The sequence below is a fragment of the Triturus cristatus genome, chromosome 11, assembly GCF_964204655.1.
Source record: "Triturus cristatus chromosome 11, aTriCri1.1, whole genome shotgun sequence".
Classification (NCBI taxonomy): domain Eukaryota; kingdom Metazoa; phylum Chordata; class Amphibia; order Caudata; family Salamandridae; genus Triturus; species Triturus cristatus.
The window spans coordinates 387,440,342-387,463,736 of record NC_140594.1 but is presented as its reverse complement, the minus strand read 5'-3'; the positions used below and the strand labels follow the sequence as shown (position 1 = coordinate 387,463,736).

At 44.4% G+C, this 23,395-nt stretch overlaps 1 protein-coding gene across 1 annotated transcript in view; it reads left to right on the top strand.

The window, feature by feature from the left end:
- Positions 1-22,437, top strand: part of LOC146784241 (uncharacterized) — an 85,127-nt gene extending 62,690 nt beyond the window's left edge. The window contains exon 3 of the mRNA XM_085634737.1: positions 20,968-22,437. Coding sequence (XP_085490863.1) covers positions 20,968-22,043 — 1,076 coding nt within the window. The 3' untranslated portion in view covers positions 22,044-22,437. The remainder of the gene's footprint in view (positions 1-20,967) is intronic.
- Positions 22,438-23,395: the final 958 nt, after the last annotated feature.

Genomic DNA, 23,395 nt, shown 5'->3' with positions numbered 1-23,395 from the left:
TGTTGTTACTCAGGCATGCCGAGGGGAGACATAAGATAGATACAAATTGGCTTTTTAAGCACAATCGATACAATGCAGCAGCTCTCCTTATTCTAAATATTTCAAAAAAGGCATTCCATTCAGAAAGGCATAAAACAACTTAATTGGTTGGCATTTCATCACAATGGCCCTAGGTAATCCAGGATAAAGTCAGAAAATACATTCCCCAAGGGTACTGCACTCTGCCAATCAAGACCTGTTCTGTGCACTTTAAAAAAGTGCATAAAGCCAGAGCAGGTGGCAGATATTTTGTTTTTTAGCTCTCAACCTCTGGAATGGCTTACCAATGTATCTCCAGTCTATCTCTAAGAAAAGATTGTTAAGGCCCAGGTGAAGTCCTTTTTGCTTCATGGGTGTTCTGCTCTGCTTCTACCACCGCTATAGGGTCAGGAGTCAGGACCCTTCCTATGAAGCAGCAGCTGCACTTTATTAATGCACTTTCATTCATTCATTCAAAGTGCCAATGATAGTCAGTGGTGGTGGTGGTAGAACAGGATCTGGGTGCAATTTCACACTGACCGCGATGGAGCGTGGGTCAGATACTCTAATAAGGTTTGTCCTGTTCAAAGATTTTACGTTCTGACTTCAGTCCTTTAGGTTTCAATCCACCGCAGCAGTACACTTCTAAAGCCATCCAGGACCTCAGGGGAGGCACTTAGAGACTCACAGGGTGACAGGCAGAGGCTACATCAGGGTCCAGTCTAGTCCAGTTGCCACTAATCAGCTGAGCAGTTTCAGGAAAAGGGCTATTGTAGCTTGTTGTTTCCAGATAGCTTTAACAGGAAGGCAGCCTATGTCCCTTGGAGTATACTTCTTTGCTCTGGGTATAACAGGGAGCGCAGGTTCAGTGCTCTAGGCTCTTCTCAGGTTTCAGACAGTAGGTGCAGAGGGTGCCTTAAAGTGCCACATTTATGCCTGGTATGACCTAGTGAGTGGGAACGATCACTGGGGATGCTCTGACCAAGGGGTTAAAGGCTCCTTGTTACCATACCCACTATGGGCATTTTCACGTTGGCTGAAGTCTTTGCCCAAACTAAAATTGAGCTCTGAGGGTGTGTGTGTGTGTGTGTGTGTGTGTGTGGAGAGTATCCTATAGTAACCCTAGTGTCTTTCCACATCTAAAACTAAAATCCAGTTTTAGAGAGTCCCAGTACCCCTGACAAACTGAAATATAGATGTTTGATAAATTCATCTAGACAGTTGATACACACATAGTGTTTTGACATTCAGTTTTCCTCTTGAGTGAGCCCCAAATGTTACATATAAAACCCCAGCTGGCTTGTCATGCAGGATATTACATTTAAGCAGGATTTGATATTAATGTCAAAGAGGAAGCTCACAGCACCACCCTTGTGACCACTCTAGACCAGTTCTGGGGCATCTCCCTTAGTGTTGGTGCTTAGTTAACTAGAAAGACAAAAGAGGAGGCAGGCCCAGTTGTGAGCTACATCTCCCTGTGACAGGGGAGGCCCCTTTGTAGTATACCAAGGTTCTGGGAACAACCCGTAGGCCATCCTGTCAACAGGAGGGCAACACCTCCTTACAGCCAATGTCCATTGTCCCTGTCATGGGAGCAGTTCTCACCTCTTCACAGGGGAGCCATCCAGTTGCTAGGTGACTGTTGAATACTTACGGGAAGTCCTCATGTGGCTTTAAGCAGGACAATAGATAAAATTTGACTTTACAGTTAAATTTGACTTTGTTTAGCCATTAGAAAGAGTCCTTGAAATATCTCTCTTGCTGTTACCAATGTAAAATTAGTATTATAAGGTATTATAATGTAATCCAGTGTTTCCCTGTAAAAGCAGCCAGCCTTGCTAGAGTGAAATGATTTTATGTCTTTTCACTGTAAGGACATGTGGATATTAAACTTCAACATGTCCTAGTTTTAAATACTACGCACCATGTTCTATAGGCAATAGGGCCTAAAATAGGTGTGACTTATTAATATTTAAAAGGACGGTTTAGGCCTGTCAAAGGGTTTATGTTGACCGGTCAGATTGGCATTTTAAAACTGCCCAGCCATGCTACAGTGGTACGCTTGGAGACATGCTTTACTCTGTCACTGTAGTTGTTGTCACAAGGGGTGCTGCAGCTCAATAGTAACATTTAACTTACAGGCACTTTTTAGCATTTACTAGGGACTTGTAGATAAATTCAAGCCTCGAATAATACTAAGAATGTTACCAGATCTGCAGGTCTAGTGACTTGAATAATCTACTCGACCTGACTGTAATGCTCTTGACCCATAAACTGGATTACATTTTGTGATTCTCTACAAATATTTTATTTCACAAGACGCCTTTTTTTCAATATCACATATGAGAGCACCTTCAAATATGTGAGTTCAGCCTGTCTGCTGTACAAAAATAATTTAGTTTGAGTCTACGTTTGCTCCATGTGTAATAAGAATCTAGCCCACATATAGGGTATGCATGACCTCTGACTGCCTCTTAGTTCACTAACAGCTTGTCTTCAGGGTGGGGCAGGAATGTTTTTCTCAGTTAATGTTTAAAAATTCTCTCTTTTATTAAGTATATCACTAAAGCATGATGTGGTAACACACTGTCATTGACAGACAGCACTTTTTCCTTTGAAATGGCCACAAAATGTCCCACTTACAAGCAGTTTTACTGCTAAAACTATATAGCGTACAAACATAATGTGTCAAAATCATGTTTCAAGCAAATATTTATCATTTGTACATCACTAAAAAAGTGTCCTGGTTTGAGATCTACCCTTTCTTTATCACTCAGGGGCATGCCCAAGGGAGACACAAGAAAGATACAAATTGGCTTTTCAAACATTTAGTGAAACAATTGTGTGAAAAGTGTGAGCTCCGATTATTAGTAGGATGAAACAAAGCAATGTAACCAGCATTACAAGAATGGTGAAAAAGATGAACAGTTTAACCATTATAACATTACAGAGTTATTATGATTATATGTATACTCCTATCCTAATGTTACCTACACTATCAAGAGCATAGAGGGAGTTCCCTCTGCCAAATCTCTTAGTACAATCCAACCCCTCATACCTGCGTAAAATATACCAGGAAGCCAATATGGTGTAGAGCAGGCTACCGTCCTTTGCAGTCTAAAGGCTAGAGTCAGCGGGCTGCATCTCAGGCACGGCATTTCAGGATAATCACAGCCTAAGTGCTCCTCTGTAGAATTTAGCTCGAAGGCGGTTCAAATAATAACATGATAGTTGCAATCACACTGTCAAAGGTGCAGAACCAATTTAATTGTTTGACTTGAGACTCAACGCTGTCTCAAACCGGACAACTAAATGCCAGGGCATAGCATTTAGTGTTTCCGAGCCTTGGCCAGAGTGCACAAACAACTTGATAAAATGCCTACTGAGAAATGTGTTGAATGAAGAATAATTTCTAAGAATGCTATTGTGTAAGTGCAAGGCATGTAAAAAATAAAAAGTCACCATTCAGTAAAAAATGTCAAGTTTAACTAAATGTGTAACTAAAATGGAGACCTCTGAGTGAGTCCTGTTGTACCTCAGAACAAGAGTATATTAGATGTAACCTGGCTCTGGGAAAAAACGGTGGTCGTTCAATTAGATTTCTCTTCCACCTTCGATGCGGTGTCCCACAAAATACTTTTACAGAGACTGGAGAAGGCTGGGAGAGCGGGCAGAGCCTGGAATTGGCTTCGATCCTATCTATCCTAAAGGCAGCAAGCAGTCTTTCTATCACCTTTTACCTACCAGCTTTCTGGGATAGACTGTGGTGTCCTGCAGGGTTCAGCATTAAGCCCAACTCTCTTTCAACATCTATATGGCCCTTCTAGCGCAAATAGCTAGAGGTGGAGTCTGAACATTGTTTTGTTTGCAGATGACACTCAGCTCATGTTGGCATTCCAACAGCTTAATGATACTGTGGTTGGTGATTTTCTGGGCTGTCTTACTGATGTTGGCGGTTGGATACACAATAGCTGTTTACAGCTTACCTTGGACAAATTTGAAATTTTTATTTTTTGGCACACCTTCCCCGATTGATGCCACACGACTTTGGTCTACTGATTTGGGGCAAGCCCCCACAGCAGTTGTCAGGAATCTTGGAGTTCCAAAACTTTTTTTTATGACACATCAGAATTACAGAGCAATGTGCTTTCTAACTGGTGATATATTTTGAAATATTCATACAGTTAATTTAACAAGCTATTTAAATAATGTGTGTTAGAAAAGAACTCACATCCTACAGCCTTTAATTTCACATCCCCTGTACAACAGTGCGATTATTAGACAGTTCACATTACAAAACCCTCTAACTTTGCTGTCAGAGAAAGAAAAGTAAACACCAATCTCAGGTATAAAATAAGCATCAATTTGTAAGGAGACATACGCTGACATTTGACCTCTGTCTTTGAACACACAACAAAGGTAACAAGATAAAAACAAGATTTAAAGACATATTTACTGCTCATTCACTTTTTGAATAAACAGAACACCTGTTGTTTGCCAGTTCAAGCTCTCTCGCCTGAATGGATCGGAAGGTCCTAAAAATAGCTTGCCCTTATAAGATCTGACTTGCCAATAGCAAGTGAGTGAGCAGATGTTTCAAGACCTGTAAGTTAAATGAGCCAATCACATGTATACCAATTTCATCATGTTTAAAGGGGGAACACAATCACTTTACCACTGGTTAGCAGAGGTACAGTGCACAGGGTCCATAACCTGAAAAATAGGGTTCAGCAAAAAAGGCCAAAACAATTCGGGGCAACCCTTCAGAAAGAGAACATTTCCAAAGCAGGCCCTCCAGCTAAACGCTAGGGTAGCCTACTCAATACCTGAATGGACTTGGGCAATAGAACATGGACAGTTTGTCTCTTCTGCTGTGGCACTTGTCTGTTCTGTACTCCTCTGAACTTGTTTGTAGCCCTCTGTCTCCTAGGCCACTGTACTGGCCCCTGGTGAATCCTTCTCCCCTTCCAAAGACCCCATATGTTAGACACTTAACCTTAGCTTGCTCACAGATAAACCCCAGTAGGCAGACAGTACCACTATGAATAGCGAGTTGATGTGGCCCATTCTGCCCTCTGGGTCACACTTCTGCACCCACTTCTGCCCCCACCCCAGGTAAAATGCTGCCTGCAATGCAAATAACTAACAGAGGCCACTGACAGCTGTCGGTCTCAAAACAGTCCACAGCCAGGCCTTTCTGACCTCTTAGGTTTCTCAGAGTGGGTTGCTGCACCCTAAGATGATGCACAACTTCCTTCCACTATAAATCCCACCATTTTAGGGGTGGTATCCTGAGAGTGGCATCTCAGCCTGGGGTATGTACCCTTAAACTGAACAGAAGCATGGCAGTCCTGGACTTTCATGTGGAAACCACTCCTCCTTCAAGGCTGACATACTCTGTCTGTGTCATGCAGTGGTCTGCCTGGGGTAGGTCTCTTGTCATTTGTCTCTGTGAGAGCACAGGCAACACCCCCAAATCAGAAGTGGTCACTGTGAATGGCCTCCACCTCCTACCCCTTAATCTCCATACTCCCCATCTGAGCCTCCGTGGTCTCCCCTTCTGGAGTCAGTCTCCTCAGAAATATGAAGAGTTGGGGCCCCTGACGTGGCCCCACCCAGGTGTTCTTTCACTGGAGAAAGTTCAGTGCCAAGGATGCAGTCAGTGAAATCAGATGATGACCCTCCTCTGAGACACTTCATCCCACCCATTTAAGGCATACTAGGGCACCCTCTGAGACCATCAGATTGTGTCCATTTCCCAACTAGGGGATACCAGGGCATTCTCTACCCGCTCATCTGGGGAAAAATTCCCCCCAGGGCTACATTGGCCTTCCCACCTGTTGGTGGTTTTCTAGGAAAGCTACCCCCTGTTCTGGTGCCCTGACTGGTAGTAGTCATTGTATTGGATTTGCATTTATATAGCGCTTACTACCCCTGACGAGGCGAGGCTTTTTCGGCAAGTTGCACGCTACTCCGGGACCCATAGAGGATTAGTGTTGAATTAGTATAGTGAAATATGAAAGAAATTTTAAGTGGTGGATAGGTTAGTCAGTTACTTGGATTCGGAAGGATAGCAGAAGGATAGAAGAGGAAAAAAGGTTTGTATTTATATAGCGTTTGTTACCCCTGATGGGGTGTTGAAGCGCTTTTTTTTTGTTCGAGTAGCACGCTACTCCGGAAACCCATAAAGGATTAGTGGTGAATTAGTATGGTGAAATATAAAGTAATATAAAGTAATTTGAGTGGTGGATATTAGTTATTTTGAGTGAGAAGGATAGCGGAGGGATAGAAGGGGAAGAGAGGTTTGCATTCATATAGCACCCGTTACTCCTGATAGATATTGAAGCCCTTTTCTGGCGAGTAGCACGCTACTTCGGAACCCATAAAGAATTAGTGTTGAAAATTAGCATAGTGAAATATGAAGTAATTTGATTGGTGTATATGTTATCCAGTTATTTGGATGGAGAAGGGTTGGGGAGGGGTAGAAAATGGAAAATGGGTTGCATTTATATAGCGCTTGCTACCCCTGATGGGGTTTTGAAGCGCTTTTTAGGCGAGTAACACGCTACTCTGGAACCCATAAGGATTGGTGTTGAATTAGCATGGTGAAACATGAAAGTAATTTGACCGGTGGATATGCTAGTCAGTGTTTTGGATTGAGAAGGGTTGGGGAGGGGTAGATAAGGGAAAAAGGTTTGCATTTATATAGCGCTTGTAACTCCGGAACCCATAAAGGATTAGTGGTGAATTAGTATAGGGTAATATGGAATTTGAGAAGTGAACATGTTAGTCTGTTATTTTGATTGAAAAGGATAGTGGAGGGATAGAAGAGTGAAGGATTTGGATTGTTTTTTTTGGGGGGGAGATCATAGCAGTAATAGGATGCTTTTGGATGAGTAAAATGGGGTTTTGGAGGGGAAGAGTCAGAGGGAAGAGTTTAGAAAGGTTTTTTTGGGTGGATCAGTATATTAAAAAGGTGTCAGATGATGCAAGGAGGGGTAGAGTAGGGGGGAGTCTACAAAGCGTTGTTTTGGGGATCATAGTGGTATGGGGTTTGGGATATGTGAGAGAGAGGGTGTAGAGGATATATTGCTAGATGTAGTGCATTGGTAAGAGTAGTGGAAAGAAGTTTGAGACGAGTCAGAAAGTTGGGCTAGAAGATATATTGAGAGAAGTATAGGTTGAGTAATAGGGTAGTGCATTGGAAATGCTAAATTAGAAGAAAGTGATAAATATATAGACCCATAAGTACATTGAAGGTATATAGATGCATAAAGGAGGAAAGTATATGCAGATTAAAGATCTTGATAGAGGTACAGGATGAAAAATAGGGTAGTGCATTGGATATGCTTTTTCAGGAGAAAAGTAACAAACACACAGATCCAAGTACATGAAGGGTACATTGATGTACAATGGAAGCAAGTACATGGTAGCGGAATACCGAATAGCTTACTGTGGGCCCATAACCTAATCTCCACAATCAGCTTTAACTGATGAGTTGCATTCATTAGACAGATGTAGATTTTAGGGGCGGGATACATGTATTAAACGAAACAGTCTAGGATAGTGCATTTTGGGAATTGAAGGATTACCTGTGGTCACTTGTTCACTACGATGAAATTTAAACAATTATGCCATGATTTTACTCACCTGTGACCAAGGCTATTTCTAAAGCCGAAACGCATCAGGAAAGTTTGTGCTTCCTGTCTAAAATAAATGCCAGCATATTCCTTGAGCTGGGCTTCGAGTACTTCTGTAGTGCTGTTTTCTTGGATGTTTAGCCGCAGGCTGCTCCAGGCATGTCAAGAAGGGACGGGGGCTCCTAACACTTGGAGATTTTGTGTGTGATATATATATATATATATATATATATATATATATATATATATATATATATATATATATTACCTACTGGCGGTCGCCAGTAGGTAGTTATAGTTAGGACCCTGTTTCCATAGGAAATCCGCAACATTCTATTTTGAATAACTTTGGCGCCGGTCGACGAATCCTCGCGAATTTCTCAAAATAGGTGGGGCGCTACGCTCCGCTCCTACCCTGAAAGTCTCGGGGGGATTCGTCAAGCGGGGGCTGAGATAAAAGGGGGGTCCCAAAACGCGTTTTTCCCATGCATTTTTCCATAGGACCTTTAGACAGGGCTACAGCCCGAACGGCTGAACAGAATTACTAGAAATTTGGCAGAGAGGTAGTCCTCAGGTCAAGGAAGTGCCTTTTGTAGGTTTGGTGTAAATCTGTTCAGTAGATTCTGAGAAAATAGCCTTTAAATCAATATATATATCTGAGCCAGCTTACAGTACGCTTACCGTAAGCTTACCGTACGCGTACGGTGGCGTGCGCGAGCGCGATTCTGATTGGCTGTTACATCTAAGTAAACATTCGAATCGGTCGAAACCAGGAAGCGGCGGCCGCCATTTTCTCTCTCGCACTCTGAGGGGGGGGCTGTAAACAAAGGCAAAAAACATATAAAGGGGCTGTTTAGACAGCGCCCATGCACATAGCCATGTTAGTTGAGTCCTCAAAGATCCCCCAAGGCCAAAAACGGTAAATTTTTATTTTTTGAAAATTTCGCCGATTACGCTTACCGTACGCGTACGGTGCGCTTACGCTAAAAAATTTAATAAAAAAAAAAAAACACTCTCTGTGCATGGCATATTATTGTCATCACTTACAAATTAAATTTAACAGATTACCTATCACAAGGAAGCGCATAATATGTCCTCCATGTGCGCACGGTGCGTAACGTGGGCACGCGGTGCGCGTAGCGCACTGCGTGCCCACCTTGCGTGTACGGCACTAACTGCGTAAAGTGGGCGCGCGGTGCGCGAAGCGCACCGCGTGCTCACTGTGCGCGCACGGTGCGCGAAGCGCACCGTGAGCGCACGGAACGAACTGCGTTAAGTGGGCGTGCACGCCACGAATGGCGTAAAGTAACTTAGCATTTAAAAAACCGTACAAATTCACTGAAAAAACCATAGGTTTCACACACGTTATAGTTAGGAATTAGCATTTAAAAAACCTTGCAAATTCACTGAAAAAACCATAGGTTTCACACATGTTATAGTTAGCGGAAATTTTACTGATAAAAAACCAATGAAATTCCCCCGTTATAGTTAGTGCAGGCAACTATAACTCACGCGACCGCAATCTTCTGCTGATGACATATGTGTCTTTATGAAAAAAAAAAATTTGTAATATATGTATAGCTAAAAATTTATGGAAGAAGACATGGGCAAATAAGTGTATAAATACAGTATTAGCATCAGCAGAGGATTGCGGTCGCGTGAGTTATAGTTGCCTGCACTAACTATAACGGGGGAATTTCATTGGTTTTTTATCAGTAAAATTTCCGCTAACTATAACATGTGTGAAACCTATGTTTTTTTCAGTGAATATATATATATATATATATATATATATATATATATATATATATATATATATATATATATATGTTACCTACTGGCGGTCGCCAGTAGGTAGTTATAGTTAGGACCCTGTTTCCATAGGAAGTCCGCAACATTCTATTTTGAATAAGTTTGGTGCCGGTTGACGAATCCTTGCGAAATTTTCAAAACTAATGGGGCGCTACGCTCCGCTCCTACCCTGAAAGTCTCGGGGTGATTCGTCAAGCGGGGGCTGAGAAAAAAGGGGGGTCCCAAAACGCGTTTTCCCCATGCATTTTTCCATAGGACCTTTAGACACAGCTACAGCCCGAACGGCTGAACAGAATTACTTGTAATTTGGCAGAGAGGTAGCCATAAGGTCAAGGAAGTGCCTTTTGTAGGTCTGGTGTAAATCTGTTCAGTAGTTCCTGAGAAAATAGCATTTAAATCAATATATATATCTGTAAGCGCGCTCCGTGTGCTTACCGTAAGCTTACCGTACGCGTACGGCGCCGTGCGCGAGCTCAAATCTGATTGGTTGTTAGATCAAAGTAAACATTCGAATCGGTCGAAACCAGGAAGTGTCGGCCGCCATTTTCTCTCTCGCACTCTGAGAGGGGGAGGAAAAACAAAGTTGGATAACATGAAAAGGGGCAGGCTAGACAGCTCCTAACCACCTAGCCTTGGTTAGGGTGTCCCAGAAGGACCCCCAAGGCCAAAAATTTTTTTTTTTTTTTTTTTTAAATCGCCGAATGCGCTTACGGGAAAAATATTAATAAAAAAAAAAAAAACCACTTTCTCCCCCCCCCCCCCCCCCCCCCCGTGTGCAAAAGGTGCCCGCAGTGCACCTTTTGTGCATGGCATATGTCTCATGTGAACATTTAATAGATAACCTTTCACGACGAAGCGCATAATATGTCCTCCGTGTGCAGACGGTGCGTAACGTGGGCACGCGGTGCGTGCACGGCACTAACTGCGTAAAGTGGGCGCGCGGTGCGCGAAGCGCGCACGATGCGCGCACGGAACGAACTGCGTGAAGTGGGCGCGCACGGCACGAACGGCGTAAAGTAACTTAGCATTTAAAAAACCGTACAAATTCACTGAAAAAACTATAGGTTTCACACACGTTATAGTTAGGAATTAGCATTTAAAAAACCCTTGCAAATTCACTGAAAAAACCATAGGTTTCACACAAGTTATAGTTAGCTGTACATTTCACTCGTAAAAAACCAATGAAATTCCACGTTATAGTTAGTGCAGGCAACTATAACTCACGCGACCGCAATCCTCTGCTGATGCTAATACTGTATTTAGACACTTATTTGCCCATGTCTTCTTCCATTAAATTTTAGCTATACATATATTACAAATATTTTTTTTTCATAAAGACACATATGTCATCAGCAGAGGATTGCGGTCGCGTGAGTTATAGTTGCCTGCACTAACTATAACGTGGAATTTCATTGGTTTTTTACGAGTGAAATGTACAGCTAACTATAACTTGTGTGAAACCTATGGTTTTTTCAGTGAATATATATATATATATATGTATATATATATAAACATCTAAAGCCAACTAAGGATTACAGCGGCATGCCATTATGAATATAAGAACTTCAAAGACCAGAATGCTATTTGATGACACGCCCATGTGGGCGGAACTTGTTATTTAAACACCGCGAGTGCGGCGGAAAAACTTTGTCGCTGTTTCCTGCATGAAGATCCCAGTGAGCAAGGGCTATGATAGCCCGAAACGCGTTTGGATACAACATTGATTTTGGCAAGGTGCTGCTGTTCCCCTGTTTTCTTGCCAATAAAGAAGGTGAATCCTTCGACTGTGTGTGGCGCCTCAAGCGTGGTGTGTTACGTATGGAATATTTTAGCGGTCGATGCCAGACCGCGAGGTGCCCCGCTGCGGACGAGCGGCTCCAAGACGATGATGTCTTTGAGCGTCTAAGGAACGTCGTGACCAATTGGCAAGGTGAATACAGGCAGGGATCCAGCCTTACCTTGCTCATTTACCTACTATAGGTTTTAAAGCCAAGTAAGGATTACAGCGGCATGCCATTATGGATATAAGAACTTCAAAGACCAGCATGCTATTTGATGACACGCCCATGTGGGCGGAACTTGTTATTTAAACACAGCGAGTGCGGCGGAAAAACTTTGTCGCTGTTTCCTGCATGAAGATTCCAGTGAGCAAGGGCTATGATAGCCCGAAACGCGTTTGGATACAACATTGATTTTGGCAAGGTGCTGCTGTTCCCCTGTTTTCTTGCCAATAAAGAAGGTGAATCCTACGACTGTGTGTGGCGCCTCAAGCGTGGTGTGTTACGTATGGAATGTTTTAGCGGTCGATGCCAGACCGCGAGGTGCCCCGCTGCGGACGAGCGGCTCCAAGACGCTGATGACTTTGAGCGTCTAAGGAACGTCGTGACCAATTGGCAAGGTGAATACAGGCAGGGATCCAGCTTTACCTTGCTCATTTACCTACTATAGGTTTTAAAGCCAAGTAAGGATTACAGCGGCATGCCATTATGGATATAAGAACTTCAAAGACCAGCATGCTATTTGATGACATGCCCATGTGGGCGGAACTTGTTATTTAAACACCGCGAGTGCGGCGGAAAAACTTTGTCGCTGTTTCCTGCATGAAGATCCCAGTGAGTAAGGGCTATGACAGCCCGAAACGCGTTTGGATACAACATTGATTTTGGCAAGGTGCTGCTGTTCCCCTGTTTTCTTGCCAATAAAGAAGGTGAATCCTACAACTGTGTGTGGCGCCTCAAGCATGGTGTGTTACGTATGGAATGTTTTAGCGGTCGATGCCTGGCCGCGAGGTGCCCCGCTGCGGACGAGCGGCTCCAAGACGCTGATGACTTTGAGCGTCTAAGGAACGTCGTGACCAATTGGCAAGGTGAATACAGGCAGGGATCCAGCCTTACCTTGCTCATTTACCTACTATAGGTTTTAAAGCCAAGTAAGGATTACAGCGGCATGCCATTATGGATATAAGAACTTCAAAGACCAGCATGCTATTTGATGACACGCCCATGTGGGCGGAACTTGTTATTTAAACACCGCGAGTGCGGCGGAAAAACTTTGTCGCTGTTTCCTGCATGAAGATCCCAGTGAGCAAGGGCTATGATAGTCTGAAACGCGTTTGGATACAACATTGATTTTGGCAAGGTGCTGCTGTTCCCCTGTTTTCTTGCCAATAAAGAAGGTGAATCCTACGACTGTGTGTGGCGCCTCAAGCGTGGTGTGTTACGTATGGAATGTTTTAGCGGTCGATGCCAGACCGCAAGGTGCCCCGCTGCGGACGAGCGGCTCCAAGACGCTGATGACTTTGAGCGTCTAAGGAACGTCGTGACCAATTGGCAAGGTGAATACAGGCAGGGATCCAGCCTTACCTTGCTCATTTACCTACTATAGGTTTTAAAGCCAAGTAAGGATTACAGCGGCATGCCATTATGGATATAAGAACTTCAAAGACCAGCATGCTATTTGATGACACGCCCATGTGGGCGGAACTTGTTATTTAAACACCGCGAGTGCGGCGGAAAAACTTTGTCGCTGTTTCCTGCATGAAGATCCCAGTGAGCAAGGGCTATGATAGTCTGAAACGCGTTTGGATACAACATTGATTTTGGCAAGGTGCTGCTGTTCCCCTGTTTTCTTGCCAATAAAGAAGGTGAATCCTACGACTGTGTGTGGCGCCTCAAGCGTGGTGTGTTACGTATGGAATGTTTTAGCGGTCGATGCCAGACCGCAAGGTGCCCCGCTGCGGACGAGCGGCTCCAAGACGCTGATGACTTTGAGCGTCTAAGGAACGTCGTGACCAATTGGCAAGGTGAATACAGGCAGGGATCCAGCCTTACCTTGCTCATTTACCTACTATAGGTTTTAAAGCCAAGTAAGGATTACAGCGGCATGCCATTATGGATATAAGAACTTCAAAGACCAGCATGCTATTTGATGACACGCCCATGTGGGCGGAACTTGTTATTTAAACACCGCGAGTGCGGCGGAAAAACTTTGTCGCTGTTTCCTGCAGGAAGATCCCAGTGAGCAAGGGCTATGATAGCCCGAAACACGTTTGGATACAACATTGATTTTGGCAAGGTGCTGCTGTTCCCCTGTTTTCTTGCCAATAAAGAAGGTGAATCCTACGACTGTGTGTGGCGCCTCAAGCGTGGTGTGTTACGTATGGAATGTTTTAGCGGTCGATGCCAGACCGTGAGGTGCCCCGCTACGGACGAGCGGCTCCAAGACGCTGATGACTTTGAGCGTCTAAGGAACGTCGTGACCAATTGGCAAGGTGAATACAGGCAGGGATCCAGCTTTACCTTGCTCATTTACCTACTATAGGTTTTAAAGCCAAGTAAGGATTACAGCGTGTGAGAAGTTGGCCTGATGTATGATGTCACTAGTTCTAGTGTACACCTTATATCAGTCCAAATACCCTTATGGTGATTGGTTGTAAAGTCAACCTTATAGACCAGCTATCCTAGTGGTAGCATGGACAAGAGCAGTCTTAGGCTAAACTCTGAATGGCATGTGAAGCCAGCTGTGATACCATATATAATCCCTTGAATACCAAATGAAAGGACACCACAACAGATATATATATAAAATAAAGTGTATTTATTCTAGTCAAACCCTCAGCACTCTTTATGAGATTAGAGGTAAGTACAACACAGTCTTATTTAAGCATACATTAAGTCACACAGGTAAGTAATACAGTTAGGCCCTAGGGGCCACGCAAACCATATACTAAGTAAGTGGTATAAGAGCCACTGTCACGGAAATAGAATAGGCCTAGGCCTAGGGAATCGCTGGGGCTACACTACACTAGCGTTAGTTAGGAAGTGGGAGGCCCACGGGATTCGTGTGCAGAGTGGAAACACTCACGCGTAATGCGTAAAAGTCAATAGCAATAGTACAGTTTAGAAAACGGTAGATTCAGGACACTTCCGGAGTAGCTAGGAAGTTGAGACTTGAAAACTAGACACTAGGATAGTCACTATCCTGATGAGCACCGGAGTACCCAAGTTACCTAGCCCACAGGCTGCGGGTGCATAGGGGTGAAGATGCGTCGTTTTCGTCGTCGACTCCTATGGATGCCTGAAGAAAGATGCTGACAGGCAGTCAGTGAAGAGTGTCCGGTGGATCCCAAGGCTGGGATCAAGAAGAGAGGAAACCTGCAAGCAGAAGGGACAGAGTCAAGGTCACTAGCCAGTGACCACGTGGAACCAGGAAGGAACCAGGCGATGTCGTGAAGATTGCAGGTGAAGGTGAAGCTTGTCGCTGCAGCCAGGAGGACCAGGAAGCGTCGAGGACGACCAGGACCAGGAGGCGAGCTGTCCCACGAAGGCTCTTGCTGTCGGCGGCGTCGAAGTTGGACTAGGACTCACCAAGCCTTGGCAAGCGGAACCCACGAAGAACGGAGGACTTGCTTCTGGTGCAGACCAGGAAGGTCTGGGGTGCTTCTTCTTTGCAGAGAAGCGGGAGCCAGTCTGGAGGAGCCAAACCAGCGCAGAAGATTTCAGGGTGCGTCGTCACAAAGGCCACTAGCCAGCGGGCAAGCAACCGGACAGACGCGGCAAGCAGGAAAATGCAGAAGGGCCCCACGCAGGACTCGTGGAGTGTGGGGGGCTGATCTTCGGTGCAGATGGTGCTTGGGGTTGGGGCTTCTCAATCCCCGGTGCACAACTTCGAGGGTACCTCAGAAGCTGCACTTTTTCCAGGTAGCCGGTCCCACGTCGCTCGTCGCCTCCACGGATCTCAGCTTTGCTGTGGATTTGGATCAGGGTCGGAGAAGTCTGGAAGTCAAGGCTCTGGTCGGGCTCTGCAGTCGGTTCCTCGTAGAACGTGGGCAAAGCAAAGGGTAGTCTCTTGATGGTGCCTGTTTGCACAGGGTAGCCACTCCTTGGCTACAAGGGAGATTCTTCAGTCTTCTTCTTTCGTCGAATGTCGAAGGTCCAGAGTTTCTGTTCAGTTTTGCAGGTTCAGGATAATCTAAAGTCTTGAGGCCCAACTCCCACTCTTATACTAATCTGGGGGGCTGGGATACCTGCTAGGTCACGCCTTATGGGTGGGACCTGGGAGGGGGTGGTTACACCCACTTCCCTTTGTCCAGTTTCGCGCCAGAGCTGGGGCTGGAGTGCCCCAGCGCCGGTTTGAACTGGACTATGCAAGGAACACCTTGTGTGCCCCAGGCATGTCTCATTCCTTTCAGCCCACCCTGCCCCAATACACTAAAGGCTGTCTGGGGAGGTGCTAGCACCTCCCCAAGCAGGAAACCTATTGTCCAGGCCTCCCTGGCTGGGATCACTCCCAGCTGCAGGAGGTCAGACTTGTGTCGTGGCAGCAGCATCCATTTTGTGATGCTGAGGCTTTGGTCAGAGGCTAACAGTTGAAGTATGATTTTAACATGTCTTTCCCTCTAGAAGGGGGGAATAATATTCTCATGTCCAGAAATGGCATGGGGGTATTATTCCACAGTGTTAGACACCTTACACTACATGTTTCGATAAAGCCAAACCATAGTTACCATAACCGTCTAAGATTATAAGGCACTTTAAGAGTATATGGTAGGCTATATCATAGAACAGCTATAAGGACAAGGTTCCGAAAGCTGCAGACAGGCTCAGCTCATGCTAGAGCACCATCTCACATGTTACCAAGCACTCTGCCTCCAGGATTGTTAAGGCCTGCCATAGGAGTGACTGATAGGTACACATGTGTCTATATGTAAGTTAGGTATAGGAATACTACACCTAAGCAAGGGGTGATTACACGACCTTGCCCCAGCTGAGTGATCAGCCAGTTGTGTCAAAATGGAAGGCCAGGCCAGGGGTGGCATAATACATGCTGCAGCCCCTGGTTGGCCTAGGGTACACCTATGCCCTGGGTACCTAGGGTACACTGTACAGGGGCCAATAAGGTGATCCTATCCAAATGGGTTATGCACCTAAAGTACATAGTATTAATTTAGAGAGAGAACAGCAGGGCTGTGGGTCTGATTAGCAGGCCCACAGCCACATCTAAGTCGAAAACCAGTAAAGCAAAAGCAAAAAGTGGGGGTGAACATAGAAAGCAGACCCTACTCTCCTACACAGCGGCATGCCATTATGGATATAAGAACTTCAAAGACCAGCATGCTATTTGATGACACGCCCATGTGGGCGGAACTTGTTATTTAAACACCGCGAGTGCGGCGGAAAAACTTTGTCGCTGTTTCCTGCATGAAGATCCCAGTGAGCAAGGGCTATGACAGCCCGAAACGCGTTTGGATACAACATTGATTTTGGCAAGGTGCTGCTGTTCCCCTGTTTTCTTGCCAATAAAGAAGGTGAATCCTACGACTGTGTGTGGCGCCTCAAGCGTGGTGTGTTACGTATGGAATATTTTAGTGGTCGATGCCAGACCGCGAGATGCCCCGCTGCGGACGAGCGGCTCCAAGACGCAGATGACTTTGAGCGTCTGAGGAACGTCGTGACCAATTGGCAAGGTGAATACAGGCAGGGATCCAGCCTTACCTTGCTCATTTACCTACTATAGGTTTTAAAGCCAAGTAAGGATTACAGCGGCATGCCATTATGGATATAAGAACTTCAAAGACCAGCATGCTATTTGATGACACGCCCATGTGGGCGGAACTTGTTATTTAAACACCGCGAGTGCGGCGGAAAAACTTTGTCGCTGTTTCCTGCATGAAGATCCCAGTGAGCAAGGGCTATGATAGCCCGAAACACGTTTGGATACAACATTGATTTTGGCAAGGTGCTGCTGTTCCCCTGTTTTCTTGCCAATAATGAAGGTGAATCCTACGACTGTGTGTGGCGCCTCAAGCGTGGTGTGTTACGTATGGAATGTTTTAGCGGTCGATGCCAGACCGCGAGGTGCCCCGCTACGGACGAGCGGCTCCAAGACGCTGATGACTTTGACTCATTGGTTTTTTACGAGTGAAATATCCACCTAACTATAACATGTGTGAAACCTATGGTTTTTTAAGTAAATTTGCAAGGTTTTTTAAATGCTAATTCCTAACTATAACGTGTGTGAAACCTATGGTTTTTTCAGTGAATTTGTACGGTTTTTTAAATGCTAAGTTATGTATGTATTATTGTTTTTTTTATATATTTATTTTACAATAAACTACGTATTAAAAAAAAAGATTTTTTTGGGGGGGGGGGTTTTCACGCGCACCCCGCGATTTAAAAAAAAAAAAATTAAAATGTTTTTTTCTGCCTTCGGGGTCCTTCAGGGACCCCCTGACAAAGGCTAGGGGGTCAGGAACTCTCTACCCTGCCCCCTTTTCACGTTCGCCACCTTCCTTTTTCACTCTCGCACTGAAAACAAACAAAATGGCGGCCGACACTTCCTGATTTCGACCGATTCGAACGTTGACTAACATGTAACCACCAATCAGAATTACGCTCGCGCACGTTAGGGTGCTCGCACGGTGCGCGGCTATAGATATGTATGTGCTTTTAACTGCAATTTTCTCAGGAGCTACTGAACAGATTGACTCCATATATGCAAAAGGCACATCCCTGAGCTGAGGACTACCTCTCTGCCAAATTTCAAGTAATTCTGTTCAGCCGTTCGGGCTGTACCTTGGACTAAAGGTCCCTATGGAAAATTGCATGGGGAAAACGCGTTTTGGGACTCCTCTTTTTTCTCATCCCCCGCTTGACGAATCCCCCCAAGACTTTCAGGGTAGGGGCGGAGCGGAGCGCCCCACCTATTTTGAAAATGTCGCGAGGATTCGTCAACCGGCGCTAAAGTTATTCCAAATAGAATGTTGTGGATTTCCTATGGAAACACGGTCCTAACTATAACTATCTACTGGCGACCGCCAGTAGATAATATATATATGGAGATACATATATGTTTGTCACATATATAATTGTGTTTCCGGGGTCCCGCGCATGGGCGGGAATATTCTAGTGCTTATGACTTTGATGAGGATACCCCTGGAAGAGAACTAGGATTACAGGTAAGTAACTAATCCTTCTACATGCCATGAGCAGATACTTACAGGGTACGTAACATAATCCTTTTGGTTGTTGTGGCCTCAGATCATCGCGTTGGCGAGCTTCAGGCCTTAAGAGATCGGCCACTCTTCAATTGCTTGTTCCCAGATGAGCTTGCAATGAGAACTAAGGCAGCTTTGCTTCCTAAACCAGCGTCCTCATTTCATCCGGGGAAATATATTGGTTTACCCACCTTCTATCCGCTACTCCATCCTACCAAGGAGGAGGAGCAGTTACATAGACTGAATCCAGGCATGCAGTGAACTTATTATGTTAGCTGTATGAAAGAGATCAGGTCTGATGACCAACTCTTTATAGGGTACATGGGCAAAAAAAAGGTAAGGCGGTTCAAAAGAGAACATGTTCTTATTGTATGCCACTCTACATTATGATTTGCTAAGCACTGGTGAAGAAGGAACCACCGGAGGGCATCTGACCCCATTCCACCAGAACAAAGTGGTCCACAGCGGCTTTGGATAGAGGAGTGCTTGTGGTACACATATGAAAAGTAGAAACGTGGGCTATCCGCCACACATTTGTCAAACACTAATGTTTGGAATCTGATGTTAGGAGGGAAGCCTCTTTGCACGCTCAGTCCTACAGGATTTCCTTGTTTGAATTTCCTTCAGACCACCTCATAGAGGGGGTAATGCTTGGGACTCAATTCAAAGGTGAGACATCTGTAGCAATAAGAATCAATGAGAAGAAAAGGCCACTTACCTTTTGTAACAATCTTCAGTCTCAATAGAACACAGACTCACTAACCATCAAACATGTATACAGAAAACAACCATGTACTTTTCCTAGGCAGCAACAAGGTAGCTTACTGCAGGTGGGAATTGCACAGTAGGGTCCTAGATCTGATTTTCCAGTGGAGTGTACGCCTACTTTCAACATGTTTTTGACTGCATAGAGTTTCAAATGCCAGCTTTTTGACAGAAGAAGGTGGCAGTCAGTGATTCAGGATGAGGCTTTTGTGCAGGATGCTTGTTTACTATTTTCTGACTATTCTTGTTTCCTTTGTCTGCTTATGGGGAAGTGGGAAAGCTGCACGTTCTCATCCTGAAGGCCACTTTATCGCCGTGACAATTCTAGCTCATAGATGACTGAAAGATTTACTACTCTAAGCAAGTAACCATCAAGGCACATCTTTGTCTATTGATCCGGAATGACAGGACAATAATGATCTCCCGCTGAAAACTTGACTTCCATGTACCTAGGGTTTGAATCCCTTGGCATACCGGAGGAGTGTGATGCACTTTAACAGCAGCCAGGTCGCAGTCATCATATGTGTACAAGTGGAAGTGGTACTGTAACTTTGCACCCTCAAACAATATGGCTCTCCTATTGACCAAGAACACACAATGTACTAATTGCTAGGAGTGAAAAAGATAAAGGTTGCGTGATGTCAGAGAAAAAGAAAAAGATGAAGGAGAAATCCTTTCAGGACGAGGACCCTCACTCACCGTAAGGTGACATGCTTCATCATATGGGTTCCCTCCTTACACCAAGGTGTGGGCTACAACTCCCCGAGGGGAGGAGCTGACGTGTTTTCTCAAGAAGAGCGGTGAAAGAAGGTGAATGAGGGGCAGAGTGCAAAAATATGTGATATATGTAGTGACTAAAATTATCTCTGCAGATCCACAAAATCTTTATTTGGTGGCTTCAGGGACAAAGTTAAAAAAGGAGAGGACTGGGAATTAATCAAATATATCCCTCACAAAGGTCAACATGTTTCTGCCGTTAGTTGGTCCCCTATAAGGATCCAGTGGCATTCATCAGGACCTTAGTGTTAAATAGTCACTCTGCAACAGTGCGTATATGTGTGTGTATATACATATACTTGTCATCGCTGTGGACGTCCAATGCAGATCTGGAATTGCTTGGGGCTGGTGCTTTTACAGAACCTATTTAATTTCGGTGAGTGTTGGATTTGGCCTGCACCAAGACTTTTTCATTGAGCCTCACTGCGAATTTCCGTTTTTGGATTAATATTTCTTGTTAGTCATATATAAGTTTATGCATGTACGAAAGAACTCGTGCCAGAGCAGAAACAGTTACTTATCTCTAATTAAATGTTTTCACTGTTGGTGGCTTTCATATATTCATGTGCTATCTTTTATCATCCTCATGAGATAAGACTTTAGAGAACGTTCACTTCAAAGCGCTATGAAACTCTTCACAGTTGAAGCATCTAGAAAGAGCAATTTATTGTCCCTGCTCACTGGCATTTTTTGGTTAATACCATGGGATTGATACGCTGGTAGTTTGTCAATTTATTGCATTTTGTAACTGCTGAAGTAACATTCCCAGCCCAGTTGATGGACAGGGAGAATTCAAACATATGAAACTATGAATGATACCCGCTATGGAAAAGTGTAGTTGCAGATAATTAACTTTTTCTTTCTACCAATCTAACATCTGGCTTACATATTCCAATGTGAAAATAAACTGCACCTATGAAGGGAAAGATGTGAAGAATGTACTTTGTCTTTCTCCTGCAGGAACATCTTTTGCCAGAGTGTTACTTAAGAGGCTCTCACCTTCGGACTACGCATTGGCAGGCTGTCCCATGCCATCTGATCAAAAATACCCAAATTGCTCTGATGCTGACTGTGCTAATGCTTTCTCTCGTTGTAATAAGACTGCAAAAGAATCCAAAGTCAAAAGGGCCACAGGGAACATCAGCAGCTATAGCAGCAGTGAAACTAAAAAACAAAAGACAAAGCCCTTCAGTGACCCTGCCCCTGTAAGTGCACTAGACGTTTTCAATAGGGATTCTCCTGATCAGCAGCTCAGGGAGTCGTGCCAGCTTTCCTCCTCAGCTATTCATCCTGACAAACACAGCAAAAAGGCTGTTAGTAGCTGTGATAGCAAGCATACCTACATGGAGAGCAGCAATCCGTCTCATGTGTCGGGCAATTCTGAATTTATATTCCCTGTGGACTGGAGTCCCCCCAGAATTGACTTTCTTTACAAGGTGGAGCTGCCGGATCCCAGATTCACCCCTCCCCAGAACAGTGCGGACCTCGTGAGGACTGACAGTGGTATGTTGTCAGGTGCAATGGAACTGGAGGTGCAGATAGATGTAGGCACTGAGGTCGCCCACCACACATCTGATCGCTGTGCAAAGGGAGATATAAATCTGCTGGAAGAGACTGTGCTTGAAGAATTTGTGGTGAACGAAACTTCACAGAGTGCTGATGATGTTGCCAGTCCATGTAAAGGGGACCAAATATCCGCAATCTCACCAGAGGCTGATGTCCTATCTGTTCCTCATAGTGATTTTGAAGAAAGCCCAATGGCGGTAGAACTCTTGCAGGAGAAATCCATGATAATGCCCAACAATTCCTGCTCAAGCTTACCCAGTGTTCTGACATTAAAAAGAGTTAGCGTGGCTGGTGACTGGGACTGTGAAGAAGAAGAAGATCAAGGCTTGGGGAAACTGGGAGATCTTTCCCAACCTGTGAAAAGTGCAGGCGCATCTAGTCTACAGACAACCAGCCCCATGCAAGCAACACTCAAAGGAATGCGTTCTCTGACCGTGATGAGCTGTTCTCCTGACAGATGGGTATGTTAACTAGTTGCATAGAATGGGTCACTTGAGCTTTGCATTAGAATTGATATGAAAGCACGGTAACAAAATAAATAACTATATATTGATCTATCTACATAGATCGATATACATTTATATGTTCACTGAAAAAAAAAGGTTAAAGAGACATTATGGTTGGCTGATATCTTACACTTGAAAAAACACTGAAATTCACCTTTTATTTCATCTGCCCTAACTATAACTTGCATCCTCGCCATGCAGTTCTTATGACCTTACATTACACCTGTCTTGACATGTTCAGTGACATCACTGACGATATTGTACTCTACGCCTGTAAAGTAAAACAAACAAATATTTAGTGAGATGAATGTGTTGCAAGTGTTCAATAGCTTCAAAAGTGCTAATAAAAATAGAGATTTGAAAGAACACTGCCTTTCAAATGAGTTGTGGCTAATTTAAGGCTAACAGCTGTCTATGAAGAATGATAGACAGGAGAAAGGCTCTACGTGTGACACAGTTGACCACCAAAGGACCTTGAAAACGGTTTAGTTAGTGGGTTATTTGTGAACTAAAGGTTGCAGAGTCACATCTAGTTTTAGTGTAACTAATAATATACTAATATTACTTTTACTATAATTTTCTAAAACGTCACTTTGTGGAGTGTATGAAAGGAGTGGACTATCTCTAAATGTCAGTGGATTGCATGAAATATGTTTGTCGTTGTGCTTAGGCCACCTAACCTGAATACAATAAGTTGATATTGTTGAAGACAACTGTGCAGGGAGAATCTCTTGGCTTATTGGGGTATGGCTAGAGTGTGATCTTGAGAGGTACAAAATATTTTCACAAAGCTACTTGTGCAAAGGTGGATTAAGTCTCAAGTAGGCCTGCCTGATAGTAGGCATGTACAAGGTAAGAAAAGTGGGTAGGATGTTTTGTGGGGGCATATCTTAATTGAGGAATTGTCTAGCCAACATAATAGGTGTGCACATTGTGTTTTGTTACCTTTTTAGGTCGAGCTTCGATAGATCTGTTGTATCTCTTCTGTGGGGTTTGGCAAACCAACTGATTGCCATTGGTTACTATCTGTGGCATTCAGAAATGCTGGCTTGTTATTGGTGCATTTGTCTAAGTGCCCCTCCTTTGCATGCTTAATTCTGTCCCTGGCAATTTCACTCGGAGAACGTTTTGTTTGTCTATCACACTTTACAGTGTGTGATGGCCCCTTCTCTTTGTTTTTGGTATTCGTTCCTCGGCTAGTGTCATTTTGGTAGTGGCTCCAGAGACGGCTTCGCATCCACTTGACCATAACTTGTTTTATCTACATCTGCCCCGGTCCTCTTCCTCCTGCCCACAGCACTCTATGAATCTGCTGT